Below are 24,273 nucleotides of genomic sequence, written 5' to 3' on the forward strand. Positions count from 1 at the left end.
TTGATCTATTCCAAAACTTGTCATTGAGTTCATGAAATTTATTTTCATTGGGTTCCGCGTCAGTTTGGTATCAGAGCCAAAGATTAAGGTAAATTCTTATTTATCTTAGCTCTAGGATCTATGTTTATTTGTTTTTTTTTTCTTATTCTTATTGTTCTTGTGTTTGTTTTCTTCTTCATCTTATTCTTTTATGTTTGTTTTCTTGTTTGATTGTTTCAATTTTATTTAGTAATTTCGTGCTTGTTTCAATTCTGGAAGTTTAGATCTTAGATCTTGTTGCTAAAAAAAAAAAAAAAAAAGTATAGAAAGAAAATTTCGTCCACCATTGAAATTGCTTGTGTGGATCTTGATTTTGTTCCTGCAACCAAGAGATTTGATCCTAATTCAAAGGGATTTTACCTTATTTTGTGGGATTTTGCCATAATTTGTGGGATTATTCCTAATCCTTAAGAGATTTGACCATATCTAGTGGGATTGTGCCTAATCCTAAGGGATTTGACCATATTTTGTGGGATTTAGTTTATCCACCATAATCTTGTGATAAAATCCAATCTTAACTACTTGTGGATAAGATAACAAAGATTAGTTGACCATATGTTTGAGATTGAGAAAATCTACTACAATCCTTGTCAAATCTAAGAATCCTACTTAAATTGGGTTGCATTAAAAAGGGAACAAGGCAGCACGCCCGTGCTACACCTCAAGCACACCCGTGCTAGATCTTGCCTACCACTTGTTGGACTAGGCCTAATTACACACGCCCGTGCTCTGTTCTAGCTCTATCTTAAAATTGTGTTCTTTTGATTTTTCTTTGTTTGCTTGCTTGGTTTTGGGTAGAATTAATTAGGTCCATATTTGGTTTGCTTTGTAGTAAGCTAAATTCATACATTATATCCTAAAATTGTCTTTTAAATTCTAGTTTCTTGTTTTTGTGTGAACTTTCTATTGCTTCTATTACATTGTTAGGGTGTGTTTGCTTGTTCACTACACTCTAATTGATCATTAAAGTAGTGCATTGTTTATGTTCTTGTGCTACTGTCCATATCGTTTTTTTTGTCTTCTTTCTAGATTTTGTGCTTGCTTTTCATTGTTAAGTTTTATTCCTTGACTCTAAACGTGATCTTTGAGTTGGTTGGTTGAACTAAGATTCTGAAGTTCAATTGGAAGAATTGCAAGGAGTGATTCAAGAGTGTAAACACGTGAGGGAGTGAATTATCATTAACTCAAATCTTCTTAAGTTTTCTTTTGAATACTAACCATGAGCACAGGCAAATCTGGAGATGGCAATGATGGAATTCCAATTAAAGATCCTCAATTAAAACTCTTCATGGAAGCAATTCAAGGACAGTTTAGAACCTTCAATAATCTTGTCCAAGACATGAGGGAGGAATTGCAAGAGATAAAGGCTTCACAAAGCTCTAATACAACTAAAACTCGTCCACAAGCTAGATTTCAGGACCATGATGATGAAGAGAGTGAAGAGACCAATCCTAATAAACTTGATGGGGACTTGGGATCAATTAAGATGAGGATTCCAGAATTCAAAGGCAACAATAATGCTGAAGAATTCCTTGAATGGGAGAGAAAGGTAGAACAAATCTTTGAATGCCATAACTATTCTCAAGAAAAGAAATCTCATCTTGCTGCTGTTGAATTCAAAGGTTATGCCATGTTTTGGTGGGAACAATTGCTGTTGAAAAGAAGAAGGAAAGGATTACGACCCGTACCACCATGGGAGATCATGAAAGAGCTAATGCACCAAAAATTTGTCCCTACTCATTACTTTAGGGATTTACATAACAAATTAGCTAGAATGGTGCAAGGAGGAAGGAGTGTTGAAGAATACTACAAGGAGATGGAGATTTGCATGGCAAGAGCCAAGATTGAAGAGGAGGAGCAAATCACCATGTCACGTTTCCTAGGGGGTCTCAATAAAGACATTGCTGATGCTTTAGAGATGTATAGGTATGAAAGCTTAGAGGAGATGGTAGATATGGCCATGAAACTTGAAAGACAGAAAAAGGGGAGATCCAACACCAACAAGTATTCCAACAACACATGGGGATCTAAATGGTCTAAAGAAGGTGAGAAGAAGGAATTTAGAGGTTCAAATTCTCAAAGGACAGATTCAACTTCAAAGGGTAAAGAAACTGTCCAAACTCCTTTTAAAAGCAACAAAGGTACTTCTAACTCTACAACCCCTTCTAGAGAAATTAAATGCTTTAAATGTTTGGGGAAAGGGCATTATGCATCTCAATGTCCTAATAAAAGAGTTATGATTGCTAAAGATGATGGGAATATTAGTTCTGAATCTGAATGTAGTGATTATGATGATATGCCTAATTTAGATGATGATAATGATGATTCAGAAAATTTAATACTTCCTGAACAAGGAGAAGCTTTGGTTGCTAGACGTGCTTTGAACATGCATGTAAAAGAAGAAAGCCTTGAGCAACGTGAGAATATATTTCACACTAGATGTTTGATTAGTGGAAAAGTGTGTACTCTTATTGTTGATGGGGGTAGTTGCACTAATGTTGCTAGTGTAAACATGGCAAACAAACTGAACTTAACTTGTCTCAAGCATCCTAAGCCTTATAGGTTGCAATGGTTAAATGATTGTGGGGAGGTGAAAGTAACTAAACAGGTACTTGTGCCATTTTCTATTGGATGGTATGAAGATGAGATTTTGTGTGATATAGTACCTATGCAAGCTGGACATCTATTGTTGGGAAGACCATGGCAATATGATAGAAGAGCACTTCATGATGGATTCCACAATCGATATTCTTTGATTCATAAAGGGAAAAAGGTGGTTCTTGTACCTTTATCACCTCAAGAGGTTTATGAAGACCAAAGAAAGATAATTGAGAGAGAGAGAGAGGTTTCGGCCTTGAGAAAAAAAGAGAGTGAGAATCTGAGATTGAGAGAACAAAAGAGAGAAAAAAGTAAGGATGAGGGAAAAGAGGCCACAAAAATAACAAAACAAATTAATGGCCCAATTGTGAGTGAAAAACAAAGAGAGGAGAAAAAGAAACAGACTTTTTATGCAAGAACTAGAGAGGTTAAGTGTGCCATTGCCTTAGAGAAGCCCATATTGCTTCTTAGGTACAAGGAAGTTTTGTTTACTGAATCTAACACTAACCTTGACAATTTGCCTTCTATGTTTGTTTCTATGTTGCAGGAATTTGATGATGTCTTTCCTAGTGAATTACCAAGTGGTTTACCACCTTTAAGAGGAATAGAACATCAAATTGACTTCATTCCTGGATCCACCATTCCAAATAGGCCTGCCTATAGAAGCAATCCAATGGAAACAAAGGAGTTGCAAAGGCAAGTGGATGAACTTATGGAGAAAGGTTTGGTGAAAGAAAGTATGAGCCCGTGTGCCGTTCCCGTGCTCCTAGTACCTAAAAAGGATGGAACATGGCGCATGTGTGTTGATTGTAGAGCAGTCAACAAAATCACAGTAAAGTATAGACACCCTATCCCTAGACTTGATGATATGTTAGATGAATTGCATGGGGCAACTTACTTTACTAAAATTGATTTAATGAGTGGTTACCATCAAATTAGAATGCAACCAGGTGATGAATGGAAAACTGCTTTTAAAACTAAGTATGGTTTGTATGAATGGTTAGTTATGCCTTTTGGACTATCTAATGCACCTAGTACTTTTATGAGGCTTATGAACCATGTATTGCGTGCCTTCTTAGGAAAGTTTGTGGTTGTATACTTTGATGATATACTCATCTATAGCAAGTCTCTTAATGATCATATTGAGCATGTTAGGATAGTGTTACAAACTTTGAGGACAGAAAAGTTGTATGCTAAACTTAACAAATGCACATTTTGTATAGATAGACTTGTATTTCTTGGTTTTATTGTGAGTGCACAGGGTATTGAAGTAGATGAGGAGAAAGTGAAAGCTATCAAAGAATGGCCAACTCCCAAATCGGTTTCTGAAGTTAGGAGTTTTCATGGGTTGGCAAGCTTCTATAGAAGGTTTGTTAAAGATTTCTCTTCAATTGCAGCACCACTAACAGAAATTATCAAAAAGGAAGTTGGATTTAAGTGGGGAGAAGAACAACAAAGGGCATTCGAAACACTAAAAGGGAAGTTAACTTCTACACCTATACTTTCTTTGCCTAATTTTGATAATACTTTTGAGATTGAGTGTGATGCTTCTGGAGTGGGAATTGGGGCTGTCCTAATGCAAGAAAAGAAGCCAATTGCCTACTTTAGTGAGAAGTTGAATGGAGCACAACTCAACTATTCAACCTATGACAAAGAGCTTTATGCCTTGGTAAGAACTTTACATGTTTGGCAACACTACTTATTACCTAAAGAGTTTGTCGTCCATACTGACCATGAGGCCCTAAAACACTTGAAGGGTCAAGGTAAGCTCAATAAAAGACATGGTAAGTGGGTTGAATTTATTGAACAATTTCCATATGTGATTAAATACAAGCATGGAAAAGACAATGTTGTTGCTGATGCATTATCAAGAAGATATACTCTAATTACTGCTCTTAGCTCTAAATTGCTTGGATTTGAGTATGTTAAAGACTTGTATGTGAATGATTCTGATTTTGGCAACATATATGTAGCATGTGAGCATGGAGCATTTGATAAGTTCTATAGACATGATGGATATTTGTTTAAGAACAACAAACTTTGTGTGCCTAAATGTTCTATGCGTGAATTGCTTGTGATTGAATCTCATAGTGGGGGATTGATGGGACACTTTGGGGTACATAAGACTTATGATATGTTGAATGAACACTTCTATTGGCCTCATATGATTAAAGATGTAGAGAGGGTTTGTAACTCTTGTATTACTTGTAAACAGGCCAAATCTAAGTCTATGCCTCATGGATTATACATGCCTTTACCTGTTCCTAGTTCTCCTTGGATTGATATATCTATGGACTTTGTACTTGGATTACCTAGGACTAAACGTGGTAAAGATAGCATATTTGTTGTTGTTGATAGATTTAGCAAGATGGCTCATTTTATTCCTTGTCATAAAACTGATGATGCCAATAATGTTGCTGAATTATTCTTTAAAGAAGTGGTAAGATTGCATGGGGTACCAAGAACAATAGTTTCTGATAGGGATGCAAAGTTTCTTTCACACTTTTGGAGGGTTTTGTGGGGTAAACTTGGAACTAAATTACTTTATTCTACAACTTGTCATCCACAAACAGATGGACAAACTGAAGTTGTGAATAGAACTTTAGGAACATTGCTTCGTGCTATTGTGGGTAAGAACTTGAAAACTTGGGAAGATTGTTTGCCATTCATTGAGTTTGCATATAATCGTAGCATACATTCTACCTCAGGTTTTAGCCCATTTGAACTTGTTTATGGCTTTAATCCACTAACTGTATTAGATCTTGTTCCTTTACCTTTGAATGAACTTTCTAATCTAGATGGTGAGAAAAAGGCAGAATTGGTGAAGTCTTTACATGAGAAGGCTAGAGCCAACATAGAAAAGAGGAACAAGCAATATGCTAATCAAGCCAACAAGGGCAGGAAGAAGTTAGTACTTATGCCAGGTGATTGGGTTTGGGTACACTTTCGCAAGGAAAGATTTCCCAACCAAAGGAAGAATAAGCTAGATGCACGTGGAGATGGGCCATTCCAAGTCTTAGAACGCATCAATGACAATGCCTACAAAATAGACTTACCAGGTGAGTATAATGTTTCTGCAACTTTTAATATTAGTGATTTGTCTCCCTTTGACATGGATGCAGATTTGAGGACAAATCTTTTTAAAGAAGGGGGGGATGATACGGATCCACTACCACCAACCACCTATGGAGCTCAAGGAAACAAGGACCACAACAATGGCAATCCATTAGCACTTCCTAATGGACCAATTACAAGGAGCCGTGCAAAGAAGTATGGAGCAACCATGTCCTTATATATTCAAGAACAAATCACACAAGAGCTCCATGACCTTGCTTTCAACAAGTGCTATGAAGAACTTGAAGGAACACCTAAGTTTCTCACATTAATAGAAGCACAAGTTGAGTGGGAACCATGTTTGGATAGCAAGAGCTCCTTTGCGCTTCTCGCGCTCGCGCAGTGAAGGTTCGCGCTCGCGAGTGTAGGACAAATCTTTTTAAAGAAGGGGGGGATGATACGGATCCACTACCACCAACCACCTATGGAGCTCAAGGAAACAAGGACCACAACAATGGCAATCCATTAGCACTTCCTAATGGACCAATTACAAGGAGCCGTGCAAAGAAGTATGGAGCAACCATGTCCTTAAATATTCAAGAACAAATCACACAAGAGCTCCATGACCTTGCTTTCAACAAGTGCTATGAAGAACTTGAAGGAACACCTAAGTTTCTCACATTAATAGAAGCACAAGTTGAGTGGGAACCATGTTTGGATAGCAAGAGCTCCTTTGCGCTTCTCGCGCTCGCGCAGTGAAGGTTCGCGCTCGCGAGTGTCTCTCGCGCTCGCGCATGTTGGAATCGCACTCGCGATTTGCACTGCCTAACTCACTGCCTCTCCTTTGCGCTTCTCGCACTCGCGCAGTGAAGGTTCGCGCTCGCGAAGTGTCGCTCGCGCTCGCGCATGTTGGAATCGCGCTCGCGACTTGCACTGCCTAACTCTCTGCCTCTCCTTTGCGCTTCTCGCGCTCGCGCAGTGAAGGTTCGCGCTCGCGAAGTGTCGCTCGCGCTCGCGCATGTTGGAATCGCGCTCGCGACTTGCGCTGCCTAACTCTCTGCCTCTCCTTTGCGCTTCTCGCGCTCGCGCACGGTAGAATCGCGCTCGCGAGGTGTGGTCGCGCTCGCGTATGTGAAGCTCGCGCTCGCGAAGGAAGCTAGTTAGCTTATTTTGTGTTTTTTTTGCTTTGTTAATGGGTTGGGCCTCCAATATTTCGGCCACCCTTGATTAATTAGCCTTATTTTGTTTAGATTTAGTCAATCTTTAGTAGATTTGGAATAGATATCCAAATCCTTAAGTTGTTATGATTTTATTAGTCAACTCCTTAGTTGGTTTAGATTTGCTAAATCCTACTCCTTAGCTAACTCTAAATCCTCTAAGGATCTGGACCTCTTAGATTAGTATAAATAGCTTGCTATTTTGTAATTTTGAGGAATCAACAATTAATGAATTAAAGACCATTTCTTCATGCTTAGGCGTGTTCATGTTTTTAGAGAGTGTGAGATTGCATCAAGAATCAAGGTAAACTTATCAATTCTTTGTGGCGTTTATCTTATTCTTTTACTCTATTATTGGTGTTCTTGCTTCTTTAAGCTTTGGGTGCCATAGAGGGGAATTTATTCTAGATCTTTGATCTATTCCAAAACTTGTCATTGAGTTCATGAAATTTATTTTCATTGGGTTCCGCGTCATGCTGCACTATTGTTGCGATTAAAATTTACTTGATTACCTATGTTGTGATATTGCTGTGTCTTGTTTGTGTGAAATTGGGATGAAGTGGGTCACCATGGGTTTGTGAGGGCGGTCTACGAGACCGTTGGCCGTATGGGAGATCGGTGCCCCCGTGTGCATATGATGATATGGATTTTAATGGAAACCACCGGGTGGTCTCCTGATGGTATGGAAAAGAAAAGAGAGAATGAAAAAACAACGAGAGGGCTGGTCAAGTGAGGATTAGACCAGTCGGCCAGGTATGGAGGATCGGCTCCCTGGTGCACATGTATGAGAGTGCGAGCCATGTGAGAGGACGGCTCGTTAGGGTTTCGGTGATGCCACTGACTAATTACCACGTGATGTGATTATATGAAGATGATAATATTTGTGGTTGTTGTTGTATTGTCATTTGTGTGTGAACTACATGATCATATAACTAGTTGGAGGACTAAAATGATTTATGTTAGCATATGTGTGATTGTGTGGGTAAGAGGGTTATCTAACCCTACTCATTGAGTTTGGCGCTCACCCTTGCCTACTATTTTTTTTTCAGGTAATAGTGACGCGGAACCCAATGAAAATAAATTTCATGAACTCAATGACAAGTTTTGGAAGAGATCAAAGATCTAGAATAAACCCCCCTCTATGGCACCCAAAGCTTAAAGAAGCAAGAACACCAATAATAGAGTAAAAGAATAAGATAAACGCCACAAAGAATTGATAAGTTTATCTTGATTCTTGATGCAATTAGAAGAATGCAATCTCACACTCTCTCTAAAGCCAACACGCCAAAGCATGAAGAAATAGTCTTTAATTTATTGAATAATTGTTGAATAATTACAAAATAACAAGCTATTTATACTAATCTAAGAGGTCCAATTCCTTAGAGGATTTAGAGTTAGCTAAGGAGTAGGATTTAGCAAATCTAAATGACGCGGAACCCAATGAAAATAAATTTCATGAACTCAATGACAAGTTTTGGAAGAGATCCAAGATCAAACTAAACCCCTCTCTATGGCACCCAAAGCTTAAAGAAGCAAGAACACCAATAATAGAGAAAAAGAATAAGATAAACGCCACAATTAGATTGATAAGTTTACCTTGATTCTTGATGCAATTAGAAGAATGCAATCTCACACTCTCTAAAAACATGAACACGCCTAAGCATGAAGAAGTAGTCTTTAATTCATTGAATAATTGATTTTTTAAAAAATTACAAAATAACAAGCTATTTATACTAATCTAAGTGGTCCAGATCCTTAGGGGATTTAGAGTTAGCTAAGGAGTAGGATTTAGCAAATCTAAACCAACTAAGGAGTTGACTAACAAACTCATAACAACTTAAGGATTTGGAAATCTAATCCAAATCCACTAAAGATTGACTAAATCTAATCAAAATAAGGCTAATTATTCAAGGGTGGCCGAAATATTGGAGGCCCAACCCATTAACAAAGCAAAAACACAAAATAAGCTAACTAACTAAATGAGAGGCAGTGACAAGCACGGCCTGGGTGTGCTATTTGGCACGGGCGTGCTTCAATGTAGGAGTTCTCTCTTGAGAGTCAGAGGGAAGCACGGCCAGGGTGTGCTATTTAGCACGGGGGTGCTTCAGAGTCAGAGGGAAGCACGGCCAGGGTGTGCTATTTGGCACGGGGGTGCTTCAAGGCAGTTGTTTTCCTCAGCAAGTCAGACGAGGGCACGGCCTGGGGTGTGCCATCTAGCACGGGCGTGCTAACCAATTCATGTTCCCACTCAACAAGTGCTTCTATTAATGTGAGAAACTTAGGTGTTCCTTCAAGTTCTTCATAGCACTTGTTGAAAGCAAGGTCATGGAGCTCTTTTGTAACTTGTTCTTGTATGTGTAAGGACATGGTTGCTCCATACTTCTTTGCACGGCTCCTTGTAATTGGTCCACTAGGAAGTGCTAATGGATTGCCATTGTTGTGGTTCTTGTTCCCTTGAGCCCCATAGGTGGTTGGTGATAGTGGATCCGTATCATCCCCCTCTTCTTTAAAAAGATTTGTCCTCAAATCTGCATCCATGTCAAAGGGAGACAAATCACTAACATTAAAAGTTGCAGAAACACCATACTCACCTGGCAAGTCTATCTTGTAGGCATTGTCATTGATGCGCTCTAAGACTTGGAATGGACCATCTCCACGTGCATCTAGCTTACTCTTCCTTTGGTTGGGAAATCTTTCCTTGCGAAAGTGTACCCAAACCCAATCACCTGGCATAAGCACCAACTTCTTTTTGCCCTTGTTTGCTCTTTCAGCATATTGCTTGTTCCTCTTTTCTATGTTGGCTCTAGCCTTCTCATGTAAAGATTTCACCAATTCTGCCTTTTTATCACCTTCTTTAGGCCATTTAGATCCCCATGTGTTGTTGGAAAACTTATTGGTGGATCTCCCCCTTTTCTGTCTTTCAAGTTTCATGGCCATATCTATCATATCCTCCAAGGTATCATACCTATACATCTCTAAGGCATCTGCAATATCTTTATTTAGACCTCCAAGGAAACGTGACATGGTGATTAGCTCATCTTCTTCAATCTTGGCTCTTGCCATGCAAATCTCCATCTCCTTGTAGTATTCTTCCACACTCCTTCCTCCTTGCACCATTCTAGCTAATTTATTGTGTAAATCCCTAAAGTAATGAGTAGGGACAAATTTTTGGTGCATTAGTTCTTTCATGAGCTCCCATGGTGGTACGGGTCGTAATCCCCTCCTTCTTCTTTTCAATAGCAATTGTTCCCACCAAAACATAAATTTCATGAACCCTATGGGGATCCACTACCACTAACCACCTATGGGGCTCAAGGGAACAAGAACCACAACAATGGCAATCCATTAGCACTTCCTAGTGGACCAATTACAAGGAGCCGTGCAAAGAAGTATGGAGCAACCATGTCCTTACACATACAAGAACAAGTTACAAAAGAGCTCCATGACCTTGCTTTCAACAAGTGCTATGAAGAACTTGAAGGAACACCTAAGTTTCTCACATTAATAGAAGCACATGTTGAGTGGGAACATGAATTGGTTAGCACGCCCGTGCTAGATGGCACACCCCAGGCCGTGCCCTCGTCTGACTTGCTGAGGAAAACAACTGCCTTGAAGCACCCCCGTGCCAAATAGCACACCCTGGCCGTGCTTCCCTCTGACTCTGAAGCACCCCCGTGCTAAATAGCACACCCTGGCCGTGCTTCCCTCTGACTCTCAAGAGGGAACTCCTACATTGAAGCACGCCCGTGCCAAATAGCACACCCAGGCCGTGCTTGTCACTGCCTCTCATTAAGTTAGTTAGCTTATTTTGAGTTTTTGCTTTGTTAATGGGTTGGGCCTCCAATATTTCGGCCACCCTTGAATAATTAGCCTTATTTTGTTTAGATTTAGTCAATCTTTAGTAGATTTGGATTAGACATCCAAATCCTTAAGTTGTTATGATTTTGTTAGTCTTATCCTTAGTTGGTTTAGATTTGCTAAATCCTACTCCTTAGCTAACTCTAAATCCTTTAAGGATCTGGACCTTTTAGACTAGTATAAATAGCTTGTTATTTTGTAATTATAAACAATCAATTATTCAATGAATTAAAGACTACTTCTTCATGCTTAGGCGTGTTCATGTTTTTAGAGAGTGTGAGATTGCATTCTTCTAATTGCATCAAGAATCAAGGTAAACTTATCAATCTAATTGTGGCGTTTATCTTATTCTTTTTCTCTATTATTGGTGTTCTTGCTTCTTTAAGCTTTGGGTGCCATAGAGAGGGGTTTAGTTTGATCTTGGATCTCTTCCAAAACTTGTCATAGAGTTCATGAAATTTATTTTCATTGGGTTCCGCGTCAGTTTGGTATCAGAGCCAAAGATTAAGGTAAATTCTTATTTATCTTAGTTCTAGGGTTTATGTTTATTTGTTTTATTGTTCTTCTTGTTTTTGTGTTTGTTATCTTCTTCATCTTGTTTCTTTGTGTGTTTGTTTTCTTTTGTTTAGTTTCAATTCGTTTTGCTTCAATTAAAATTCATAAATTTCGTTCTTGTTTCAATTCTGGAAGTTAGATCTTAGACCTTGTTGATTAAAAAAAAAAAAAAAAAAGAGTATAGAAAATTTCGTCCACCATTGAATTTGTGTGTGTGGATCTTGATTTTGTTCCTGCAACCAAAAGATTTGATCCTAATCCAAAGGGGATTATACCTTATTTTGTGGGATTTGACCATATTTTGTGGGATTATTCCTAATCCTTAGAAGATTTGACCATACATTGTGGGATTGTTCCTAATCCTAAGGGATTTGACCATATTTTATGGGATTTAGTTTATCCACTACAATCTTGTGATAAAATCCAATCTTAACTACTTGTGGATAAGATAACAAAAATTAGTTGACCATATCTTTTTGAGATTGAGCAAAATCTACTACAATCCTTGTCAAATCTAAGAATCCTACCTAAATTGGGTTGCATTAAAAGGGATACAAGGCAACACGCCCGTGCTACACCTCAAGCACACCCGTGCTAGGTCTTACCTTCCATCTATTGGACTAGACCAATACACGCACGCCTGTGCTCCTTATAGCACGCCCGTGCACTATTCTGTCCATTGTTTTCTTTTGTTTTTCTTTGATTGCTTGCTTTGTTTTTGGGTAGAATTAATTAGGTCCATATTTGGTTTGCTTTGTAGTAAGCTAAATTCATACATTATATCCTAATATTGTCTTTTAAATTCTAGTTTCTTGTTTTTGTGTGAACTTTCTATTGCTTCTATTACATTGTTAGGGTGTATTTGCTTGTTCACTACACTCTAATTGATCATTAAAGTAGTGCATTGTTTGTGTTCTTGTGCTACTGTCCATAACGTTTTGAGTCTCCTTTCTAGAATTGTGCTTGCTTTTCATTGTTAAGTTTTATTCCTTGTTCTAAACGTGATCTTTGAGTTGATTGGTTGAACTAAGATTTTGAAGTTCAATTGGAAGAATTGCAAGGAGTGATTCAAGAGTGTAAACACGTGAGGGAGTGATTTATCAATAACCCTAAATCTTTTGTGTTTTCTTTTGAATACTAACCATGAGTATAGGCAAATCTGGAGATGGTAATGATGGAATTCCAATTAAAGATCCTCAATTAAAACTCTTCATGGAAGCAATTCAAGGACAGTTTAGAACCTTCAATAATCTTGTCCAAGACATGAGGGAAGAGTTGCAAGAGATAAAAGCTTCACAAAGCTCTAATACAACTAGAACTCGTCCACAAACTAGATTTCAAGACCATGATGTTGAAGAGAGTGAGGAGACCAATCCAAATAAACTTGATGGAGACTTGGGATCAATTAAGATGAGGATTCCAGAATTCAAAGGCAACAACAATGCTGAAGAGTACCTTGAATGGGAAAGGAAGGTCGAACAAATCTTTGAATGCCATAACTATTCTCAAGAAAAGAAATCTCATCTTGCAGCTGTTGAATTCAAAGGGTATGCTATGTTTTGGTGGGAACAATTGCTATTGAAAAGAAGAAGGAGGGGATTACGACCCGTACCACCATGGGAGCTCATGAAAGAACTAATGCACCAAAAATTTGTCCCTACTCATTACTTTAGGGATTTACACAATAAATTAGCTAGAATGGTGCAAGGAGGAAGGAGTGTGGAAGAATACTACAAGGAGATGGAGATTTGCATGGCAAGAGCCAAGATTGAAGAAGATGAGCTAATCACCATGTCACGTTTCCTTGGAGGTCTAAATAAAGATATTGCAGATGCCTTAGAGATGTATAGGTATGATACCTTGGAGGATATGATAGATATGGCCATGAAACTTGAAAGACAGAAAAGGGGGAGATCCACCAATAAGTTTTCCAACAACACATGGGGATCTAAATGGCCTAAAGAAGGTGAGAAGAAGGAATTTAGAGGTTCTAATTCTCAAAGGACAGATTCAACTTCAAAAGGTAAAGAAGCTGTCCAAACTCCATTCAAAAGCAACAAAGGTACCTCTAACTCTATAACCCCTTCTAGAGAAATTAAATGTTTTAAATGTTTGGGGAAAGGACATTATGCATCTCAATGTCCTAATAAAAGGGTTATGATTGCTAAAGATGATGGGAATATTAGTTCTGAATCTGAATGTAGTGATTATGATGATATGCCTAATTTAGATAATGATAATGATGATTCAGAAAATTTAATACTTCCTGAACATGGGGAAGCTTTGGTTGCTAGACGTGCTTTGAACATGCATGTAAAGGAAGAAAGCCTTGAGCAACGTGAGAATATATTTCACACTAGATGCTTGATTAGTGGAAAGGTGTGTACTCTTATCATTGATGGGGGTAGTTGCACTAATGTTGCTAGTGTAAACATGGTAAACAAACTGAACTTAACTTGTCTCAAGCATCCTAAACCTTATAAATTGCAATGGTTGAATGATTGTGGGGAAGTGAAAGTAACCAAACAGGTACTTGTGCCATTTTCTATTGGATGGTATGAAGATGAAATCTTGTGTGATATAGTACCTATGCAAGCTGGACATCTATTGTTGGGAAGACCATGGCAATATGATAGAAGAGCACATCATGATGGATTCCACAATCGATACTCATTGATTCATAAGGGGAAAAAGGTGGTTCTTGTACCTTTATCACCTCAAGAGGTTTATGAAGACCAAAGAAAGATACTTGAGAGAGAGAGAGAGGTTTCAGCCTTAAGAAAACATGAGAGTGAGAATCTGAGATTGAGAGAACAAAAGAGAGAAAAGAGTAAGGATGAGGGAAAAGAGGCCACAAAAATAACAAAACAAATTAATGGCCCAATTGTGAGAGAAAAAGAAAGAGAGGAGAAAAAGAAACAGACTTTTTATGCAAGAATTAGAGAGGTTAAGTGTGCTATTGCCTTGGAGAAGCCCATATTGCTTCTAAGGTACAAAGAGGTTTTATTTGCTGAAACTAACACTGACCTTGAAAGTTTGCCTTCTATGTTTGTTTCTATGTTGCAGGAATTTGATGATGTCTTTCCTAGTGAATTACCAAGTGGTTTACCACCTTTGAGAGGAATAGAACATCAAATTGACTTCATTCCTGGATCCACCATTCCAAATAGGCCTGCCTATAGAAGTAATCCAATGGAGACAAAGGAGTTGCAAAGGCAAGTTGATGAACTTATGGAAAAAGGTTTGGTAAGAGAAAGCATGAGCCCGTGTGCCGTTCCCGTGCTTCTAGTCCCTAAAAAGGATGGAACATGGCGCATGTGTGTTGATTGTAGAGCGGTCAACAAAATTACAGTAAAGTATAGACACCCTATCCCTAGACTTGATGATATGTTGGATGAATTGCATGGGGCAACTTACTTTACTAAAATTGATTTAATGAGTGGTTACCATCAAATTAGAATGCAACCAGGTGATGAATGGAAAACTGCTTTTAAAACTAAGTATGGTTTGTATGAATGGTTAGTTATGCCTTTTGGACTATCTAATGCACCTAGTACTTTTATGAGGCTTATGAACCATGTATTGCGTGCCTTCTTGGGAAAATTTGTGGTTGTATACTTTGATGATATACTCATCTATAGCAAGTCTCTTGATGATCATATTGAGCATGTTAGGATAGTGTTACAAACTTTGAGGACAGAAAAGTTGTATGCTAAACTTAACAAATGCACATTTTGTATAGATAGACTTGTGTTTCTTGGTTTTATTGTGAGTGCACAGGGTATTGAAGTAGATGAGGAGAAAGTGAAAGCTATCAAAGAATGGCCAACTCCCAAATCAGTTTCTGAAGTTAGGAGTTTTCATGGGTTAGCAAGCTTCTATAGAAGGTTTGTTAAAGATTTCTCTTCAATTGCAGCACCACTAACAGAAATTATCAAAAAGGAAGTTGGGTTCAAGTGGGAAGAAGAGCAACAAAAGGCGTTTGACACGCTTAAAGGGAAGTTAACTTCTGCACCTATACTTTCTTTGCCTAATTTTGAGAATACTTTTGAGATTGAGTGTGATGCTTCTGGAGTGGGAATTGGGGCTGTCCTAATGCAAGAAAAGAAGCCAATTGCCTACTTTAGTGAGAAGTTGAATGGAGCACAACTCAACTATTCAACCTATGATAAAGAGTTGTATGCCTTGGTAAGAACTCTACATGTTTGGCAACACTACTTACTACCGAAGGAGTTTGTCATCCATACAGACCATGAGGCCCTAAAACACTTGAAGGGTCAAGGTAAGCTTAATAAAAGGCATGGTAAGTGGGTTGAATTTATTGAACAATTTCCATATGTGATTAAATACAAGCATGGAAAAGATAATGTTGTTGCTGATGCATTGTCAAGGAGATATACTCTAATTACGGCACTTAGTTCTAAATTACTTGGATTTGAGTATGTTAAAGACTTATATGCGAATGATTCTGACTTTAGCAACATATATGTAGCATGTGAGCATGGAGCATTTGATAAGTTCTATAGACATGATGGATATTTGTTTAAGGGTGGCAAACTTTGTGTGCCTAAGTGTTCTATGCGTGAATTGCTTGTGCTTGAATCTCATAGTGGGGGATTGATGGGGCATTTTGGAATGCATAAGACTTATGATATGTTGAATGAACACTTTTATTGGCGTCATATGATTAAAGATGTAGAAAGAGTTTGTAATTCTTGTATTGCTTGTAAACAGGCCAAATCTAAGTCTATGCCTCATGGATTATACATGCCTTTACCTGTTCCTAGTTCTCCTTGGATTGATATATCTATGGACTTTGTACTTGGATTACCTAGGACTAAGCGTGGTAAAGATAGCATATTTGTTGTTGTTGATAGGTTTAGCAAGATGGCTCATTTTATTCCTTGTCATAAAACTGATGATGCCAATAATGTTGCTAATATATTCTTTAGAGAAGTAGTAAGATTACATGGGGTACCAAGAACTATAGTTTCAGATAGGGATGCAAAGTTCCTTTCACATTTTTGGAGAGTTTTGTGGGGTAAGCTTGGAACTAAATTGCTTTATTCTACAACTTGTCATCCACAAACAGATGGACAAACTGAAGTTGTGAATAGGACTTTAGGAACATTGCTTCGTGCCATTGTGGGCAAGAACTTAAAAACTTGGGAAGATTGTTTGCCATTCATTGAGTTTGCATATAATCGTAGCATACATTCTACCTCAGGTTTTAGTCCATTTGAACTTGTTTATGGCTTTAATCCACTAACTGTATTAGATCTTGTTCCTTTACCTTTGAATGAACTTTCTAATTTAGATGGTGATAAAAAGGCAGAATTGGTGAAATCTTTACATGAGAAGGCTAGAGCCAACATAGAAAAGAGGAACAAGCAATATGCTGAAAGAGCAAACAAGGGCAAAAAGAAGTTGGTGCTTATGCCAGGTGATTGGGTTTGGGTACACTTTCGCAAGGAAAGATTTCCCAACCAAAGGAAGAGTAAGCTAGATGCACGTGGAGATGGTCCATTCCAAGTCTTAGAGCGCATCAATGACAATGCCTACAAGATAGACTTGCCAGGTGAGTATGGTGTTTCTGCAACTTTTAATGTTAGTGATTTGTCTCCCTTTGACATGGATGCAGATTTGAGGACAAATCTTTTTAAAGAAGAGGGGGATGATACGGATCCACTACCACCAACCACCTATGGGGCTCAAGGGAACAAGAACCACAACAATGGCAATCCATTAGCACTTCCTAGTGGACCAATTACAAGGAGCCGTGCAAAGAAGTATGGAGCAACCATGTCCTTACACATACAAGAACAAGTTACAAAAGAGCTCCATGACCTTGCTTTCAACAAGTGCTATGAAGAACTTGAAGGAACACCTAAGTTTCTCACATTAATAGAAGCACATGTTGAGTGGGAACATGAATTGGTTAGCACGCCCATGCTAGATGGCACACCCCAGGCCGTGCCCTCGTCTGACTTGCTGAGGAAAACAACTGCCTTGAAGCACCGCCGTGCCAAATAGCACACCCTGGCCGTGCTTCCCTCTGACTCTGAAGCACCCCCGTGCTAAATAGCACACCCTGGCCGTGCTTCCCTCTGACTCTCAAGAGGGAACTCCTACATTGAAGCACGCCCGTGCCAAATAGCACACCCAGGCCGTGCTTGTCACTGCCTCTCATTAAGTTAGTTAGCTTATTTTGAGTTTTTGCTTTGTTAATGGGTTGGGCCTCCAATATTTCGGCCACCCTTGAATAATTAGCCTTATTTTGTTTAGATTTAGTCAATCTTTAGTAGATTTGGATTAGACATCCAAATCCTTAAGTTGTTATGATTTTGTTAGTCTTATCCTTAGTTGGTTTAGATTTGCTAAATCCTACTCCTTAGCTAACTCTAAATCCTTTAAGGATCTGGACCTTTTAGACTAGTATAAATAGCTTGTTATTTTGTAATTATAAACAATCAATTATTCAATGAATTAAAGACTACTTCTTCATGCTTAGGCGTGTTCATGTTTTTAGAGAGTGTGAGATTGCATTCTTCTAATTGCATCAAGAATCAAGGTAAACTTATCAATCTAATTGTGGCGTTTATCTTATTCTTTTTCTCTATTATTGGTGTTCTTGCTTCTTTAAGCTTTGGGTGCCATAGAGAGGGGTTTAGTTTGATCTTGGATCTCTTCCAAAACTTGTCATAGAGTTCATGAAATTTATTTTCATTGGGTTCCGCGTCATATTAGTTCTGAATCTGAATGTAGTGATTATGATGATATGCCTAATTTAGATAATGATAATGATGATTCAGAAAATTTAATACTTCCTGAACATGGGGAAGCTCTGATACCAAACTGACGCGGAACCCAATGAAAATAAATTTCATGAACTCAATGACAAGTTTTGGAAGAGATCCAAGATCAAACTAAACCCCTCTCTATGGCACCCAAAGCTTAAAGAAGCAAGAACACCAATAATAGAGAAAAAGAATAAGATAAACGCCACAATTAGATTGATAAGTTTACCTTGATTCTTGATGCAATTAGAAGAATGCAATCTCACACTCTCTAAAAACATGAACACGCCTAAGCATGAAGAAGTAGTCTTTAATTCATTGAATAATTGATTTTTTAAAAAATTACAAAATAACAAGCTATTTATACTAATCTAAGTGGTCCAGATCCTTAGGGGATTTAGAGTTAGCTAAGGAGTAGGATTTAGCAAATCTAAACCAACTAAGGAGTTGACTAACAAACTCATAACAACTTAAGGATTTGGAAATCTAATCCAAATCCACTAAAGATTGACTAAATCTAATCAAAATAAGGCTAATTATTCAAGGGTGGCCGAAATATTGGAGGCCCAACCCATTAACAAAGCAAAAACACAAAATAAGCTAACTAACTAAATGAGAGGCAGTGACAAGCACGGCCTGGGTGTGCTATTTGGCACGGGCGTGCTTCAATGTAGGAGTTCTCTCTTGAGAGTCAGAGGGAAGCACGGCCAGGGTGTGCTATTTAGCACGGGGGTGCTTCAGAGTCAGAGGGAAGCACGGCCAGGGTGTGCTATTTGGCACGGGGGTGCTTCAAGGCAGTTGTTTTCCTCAGCAAGTCAGACGAGGGCACGGCCTGGGGTGTGCCATCTAGCACGGGCGTGCTAACCAATTCATGTTCCCACTCAACAAGTGCTTCTATTAATGTGAGAAACTTAGGTGTTCCTTCAAGTTCTTCATAGCACTTGTTGAAAGCAAGGTCATGGAGCTCTTTTGTAACTTGTTCTTGTATGTGTAAGGACATGGTTGCTCCATACTTCTTTGCACGGCTCCTTGTAATTGGTCCACTAGGAAGTGCTAATGGATTGCCATTGTTGTGGTTCTTGTTCCCTTGAGCCCCATAGGTGGTTGGTGATAGTGGATCCGTATCACTAAACCAACTAAGGAGTTGACTAACAAAATCATAACAACTTAAGGATTTGGAGATTTAATCCAAATCCACTAAAGATTGACTAAATCTAATCAAAATAAGGCTAACTAATCAAGGGTGGTCGAAATATTGGAGGCCCAACCCATTAACAAAGCAAAAACTCGAAAATAACTAACTAATATTGGAGAGGCAGGGAGTTGCACGGTCCAGGGCGTGCCAAGGCGCACGGGCGTGCACGCATTGTATGACTTCCTTCACGAGAGGCAGAGAAGTACACGGCCTGGGGCGTGCGCGCATGGATGAGTGTTCCTCGCGAGAGGTAGAGAAGTGCACGGCTTGGGGCGTGCTAGTTGGCACGGGCGTGCTCCAAATCATGTGTTGTTCCTTGAGAGGCAGTAGCTTGCACGGCCAGGGGCGTGCCACCTTGCACGGGCGTGCTTACCAACTCAACATGTGCTTCTATTAATGTGAGAAACTTAGGTGTTTCTTCAAGTTCTTCATAGCACTTGTTGAAAGCAAGGTCATGGAGCTCTTGTGTGATTTGCCCTTGAATGTATAAGGACATGGTTGCTCCATACTTCTTTGCACGGCTCCTTGTAATTGGTCCACTAGGAGTGCTAATGGATTGTCATTGTTGTGGTCCTTGTTCCCTTGAGCTCCATATGTGGTTGGTGGTGGTGGATCCGTATCATCCCCCCCCCTTCTTTAAAAAGATTTGTCCTCAAATCTGCATCCATGTCAAAGGGAGACAAATCACTAACATTGAAAGTTGTAGAAACACCATACTCACCTGGCAAGTCTATTTTGTAGGCATTGTCATTGATGTGCTCTAAGACTTGGAATGGACCATCTCCACGTGCATCTAGCTTACTCTTCCTTTGGTTGGGAAATCTTTCCTTGCGAAAGTGTACCCAAACCCAATCACCTGGCATAAGCACTAACTTTTTCCTGCCCTTGTTGGCTTTATTAGCATATTGCTTGTTCCTCTTTTCTATGTTGGCTCTAGCCTTCTCATGTAAAGACTTCACCAATTCTGCCTTTTTCTCACCATCTAGATTAGAAAGTTCATTCAAAGGTAAAGTGACACGGATCGGATCAAAGAATGAGATATAAGTTCGCCTCTATGGCACCCCACGTTTATAATGAAACGGAAACACCAATAATCGAGATTAAATGCTCTATGGCACCCCACGTTTATAATGAAACGGTAACACCAATAATCGAGCAAAGAACAAGATAAACGCCACAAACAAGTTGATAAGCTTACCTTAATTCTTGATGCAATTAGAGGAAGCAGTCTCTCACTATCACTCTAAGCAAAGGAGTACAAGCAAAGCTTAAACAAATGAAGTTTTCAATATCTCAAAGTTGTGTTCTTACATGGAATACAAGATATTTATACTAAAACAAGAAACTAGGGCTTAATGAAGCATAAAACAAATAAAACACGCCTAACTGTAGCACTGTAGCGCGTCAAACTAATTGGCACGGTTCCTGTAGCGCTTCTGAGTTCCTGTAGCACTGTAGCGCTTCTGAGTTCCTGTAGCACGTTACTGTAGCAGCGTGCTTTCCTCCACTTAAAGAGCCACCAACAACATTAGAAGCTTAGGAATGCCTTCAAGTTCCTCACAACACTTGTTGAATGCAACATCATGCAGTTCTTGTGTTATTTGGGCTTGAACAAATAATGATATGGCTGCCCCATATCGCTTGGCACGGCTCCTTGTAATCGGTCCAATAGGAAGCACCAATGGATCTCCTTCGTCGTTCACCATGCCTCCTTGTGATCCAGCGACGAGTGATGATGGATCCGTATCATAAAGGAACAAGATCTAATACAGTTAGTGGATTAAAGCCATAAACAAGTTCAAATGGACTAAAACCTGAGGTAGAATGTATGCTACGATTATATGCAAACTCAATAAATGGCAAACAATCTTCCCAAGTTTTCAAGTTCTTACCCACAATGGTACGAAGTAATGTTCCTAAAGTTCTATTCACAACTTCAGTTTGTCCATCTGTTTGTGGATGACAAGTTGTAGAATAAAGTAGTTTAGTTCCAAGCTTACCCCACAAAACTCTCCAAAAGTGTGAAAGGAACTTTGCATCCCTATCAGAAACTATAGTTCTTGGTACCCCATGCAATCTTACCACTTCTTTAAAGAATAATTCAGCAACATTATTGACATCATCAGTTTTATGACAAGGAATAAAATGAGCCATCTTGCTAAATCTATCAACAACAACAAATATGCTATCTTTACCACGCTTAGTCCTAGGTAATCCAAGTACAAAGTCCATAGATATATCAATCCAAGGAGAACTAGGAACAGGTAAAGGCATGTATAATCCATGAGGCATAGACTTAGATTTGGCCTGTTTACAAGCAATACAAGAGTTACAAACTCTTTCTACATCTTTAATCATATGAGGCCAATAAAAGTGTTCATTTAACATATCATAAGTCTTATGTACCCCAAAGTGTCCCATCAATCCCCCACTATGAGATTCAAGCACAAGCAATTCACGCATAGAACATTTAGGCACACAAAGTTTGTTGTTCTTAAACAAATACCCATCATGTCTATAGAACTTATCAAATGCTCCATGCTCACATGCTACATATATGTTGCCAAAGTCAGAATCATTCACATACAATTCTTTAACATACTCAAATCCAAGCAATTTAGAACTAAGAGCAGTAATTAGAGTATATCTTCTTGATAATGCATCTGCAACAACATTGTCTTTTCCATGCTTGTATTTAATCACATATGGAAATTGTTCAATAAATTCAACCCACTTACCATGTCTTTTATTGAGCTTACCTTGACCCTTCAAGTGTTTTAGGGCCTCATGGTCAGTATGGATGACAAACTCTTTAGGTAATAAGTAGTGTTGCCAAACATGTAAAGTTCTTACCAAGGCAAAAAGCTCTTTGTCATAGGTTGAATAGTTGAGTTGTGCTCCATTCAACTTCTCTCTAAAGTAGGCAATTGGCTTCTTTTCTTGCATTAGGACAACCCCAATTCCCACTCCAGAAGCATCACACTCAATCTCAAAAGTATTCTCAAAATTAGGCAAAGAAAGTATAGGTGCAAAAGTTAACTTCCCTTTTAGCGTTTCGAATGCCCTTTGTTGTTCTTCTCCCCACTTGAACCCAACTTCCTTTTTGATAATTTCTGTTAGTGGTGCTGCAATTGAAGAGAAATCCCTAACAAATCTTCTATAGAAGCTTGCCAACCCATGAAAACTCCTAACTTCAGAAACTGATTTGGGAGTTGGCCACTCTTTGATAGCTTTCACTTTCTCCTCATCTACTTCAATACCCTGTGCACTCACAATAAAACCAAGAAATACAAGTCTATCTATACAAAATGTGCATTTGTTAAGCTTAGCATACAGCTTTTCTGTAGCAAAGTCAAACTAATTGGCACGGTTCCTGTAGCGCTTCTGAGTTCCTGTAGCACTGTAGCGCTTCTGAGTTCCTGTAGCACGTTACTGTAGCAGCGTGCTTTCCTCCACTTAAAGAGCCACCAACAACATTAGAAGCTTAGGAATGCCTTCAAGTTCCTCACAACACTTGTTGAATGCAACATCATGCAGTTCTTGTGTTATTTGGGCTTGAACAAATAATGATATGGCTGCCCCATATCGCTTGGCACGGCTCCTTGTAATCGGTCCAATAGGAAGCACCAATGGATCTCCTTCGTCGTTCACCATGCCTCCTTGTGATCCAGCGACGAGTGATGATGGATCCGTATCATCCCCCCTTTCCTCAAAAAGATTTGTCCTCAAATCTGCATCCATGTCAAAAGGAGATAAATCACTAACGTTAAAGGTAGCGGAAACACCATACTCACTTGGTAAGTCTATCTTGTAGGCGTTGTCATTGACGCGTTCCAAGACTTGGAATGGACCATCTCCACGTGCATCTAGTTTAGACTTTCGTTGGCTGGGAAACCTTTCCTTCCGAAGGTGCACCCAAACCCAATCTCCAGGCACAAACACTAGCTTCCTCCTTCCTTTATTGGCCTTGTCAGCATACTGTTTGTTCCTCTTTTCAATATTTGCTCGAGCCTTCTCATGTAAAGACTTCACCAGTTTAGCTTTCTGTTCACCATCTAAACTAGAGAGCTCATGTAAAGGTAAAGGAATAAGGTCCAAAACAGTTAGTGGGTTAAATCCATAAACAAGTTCAAATGGAGTAAAACCTGAAGTAGAATGTATGCTTCGATTATATGCAAATTCAATAAATGGCAAACAATTCTCCCAAGTTTTTAAATTTTTACCCACTATAGTACGAAGTAAAGTTCCCAAAGTCCTATTCACAACCTCAGTTTGTCCATCAGTTTGTGGATGACAAGTAGTCGAATAAAGTAATTTTGTACCGAGTTTACCCCACAAAACCCGCCAAAAATGTGAAAGGAACTTAGCATCCCTATCAGAAACAATAGTCCGCGGAACTCCATGTAATCGTACCACCTCTCTAAAGAATAATTCAGCAACATGAATAGCATCATCAGTTTTGTGACAAGGAATGAAATGAGCCATTTTGCTGAACCTATCAACTACTACAAATATACTGTCTCTACCATGCCTAGTCTTAGGTAATCCAAGTACAAAATCCATAGATATATCAACCCAAGGTGAGCTAGGAACTGGTAAAGGCATATACAACCCATGAGGCATAGACTTAGATTTGGCCTGTTTACAAGTAAGACAAGAATCACAAACCTTCTCGACATCTTTACGCATATGAGGCCAACAAAAATGTTCATTCAACATGTCATAAGTCTTATGTACCCCAAAATGTCCCATCAATCCCCCACAGTGAGACTCAAGTACAAGCAAATCACGCATAGAGCATTTAGGAACACAAAGTTTACTGCCCCTAAACAAATATCCTTCGTGTCGATAAAATTTATCAAATGCCCCGTGTTCACATGCCAAATATACATTGCCAAAATCAGAGTCAGACTCATACAAATCCTTAACATACTCAAATCCTATCAATTTAGAGCTAACA

At 38.9% G+C, this 24,273-nt stretch overlaps 1 protein-coding gene and 1 pseudogene across 1 annotated transcript; one reads left to right on the forward strand and one right to left on the reverse strand.

The window, feature by feature from the left end:
- Positions 1-1,741: 1,741 nt before the first annotated feature.
- On the forward strand, positions 1,742-7,823 carry LOC149496205 (uncharacterized). Its single transcript, XM_089721295.1, has 8 exons — positions 1,742-2,884; positions 3,026-3,337; positions 3,372-3,374; positions 3,419-4,986; positions 5,347-5,696; positions 5,760-5,855; positions 7,469-7,588; positions 7,780-7,823. Exons 1-8 carry the CDS (start codon positions 1,742-1,744, stop codon positions 7,821-7,823), a joined length of 3,636 nt encoding a protein of 1,211 aa, XP_089577421.1.
- Positions 7,824-7,840: 17 nt separating this feature from the next.
- On the reverse strand, positions 7,841-23,936 carry LOC149496206 (uncharacterized; annotated as a pseudogene).
- Positions 23,937-24,273: the final 337 nt, after the last annotated feature.

Source organism: Jatropha curcas, chromosome 5, assembly GCF_041381405.1.
Source record: "Jatropha curcas cultivar XTBG-Jc1 chromosome 5, XTBG_Jcur_1.0, whole genome shotgun sequence".
In the NCBI taxonomy this organism is placed as follows: Eukaryota; Viridiplantae; Streptophyta; class Magnoliopsida; order Malpighiales; family Euphorbiaceae; genus Jatropha; species Jatropha curcas.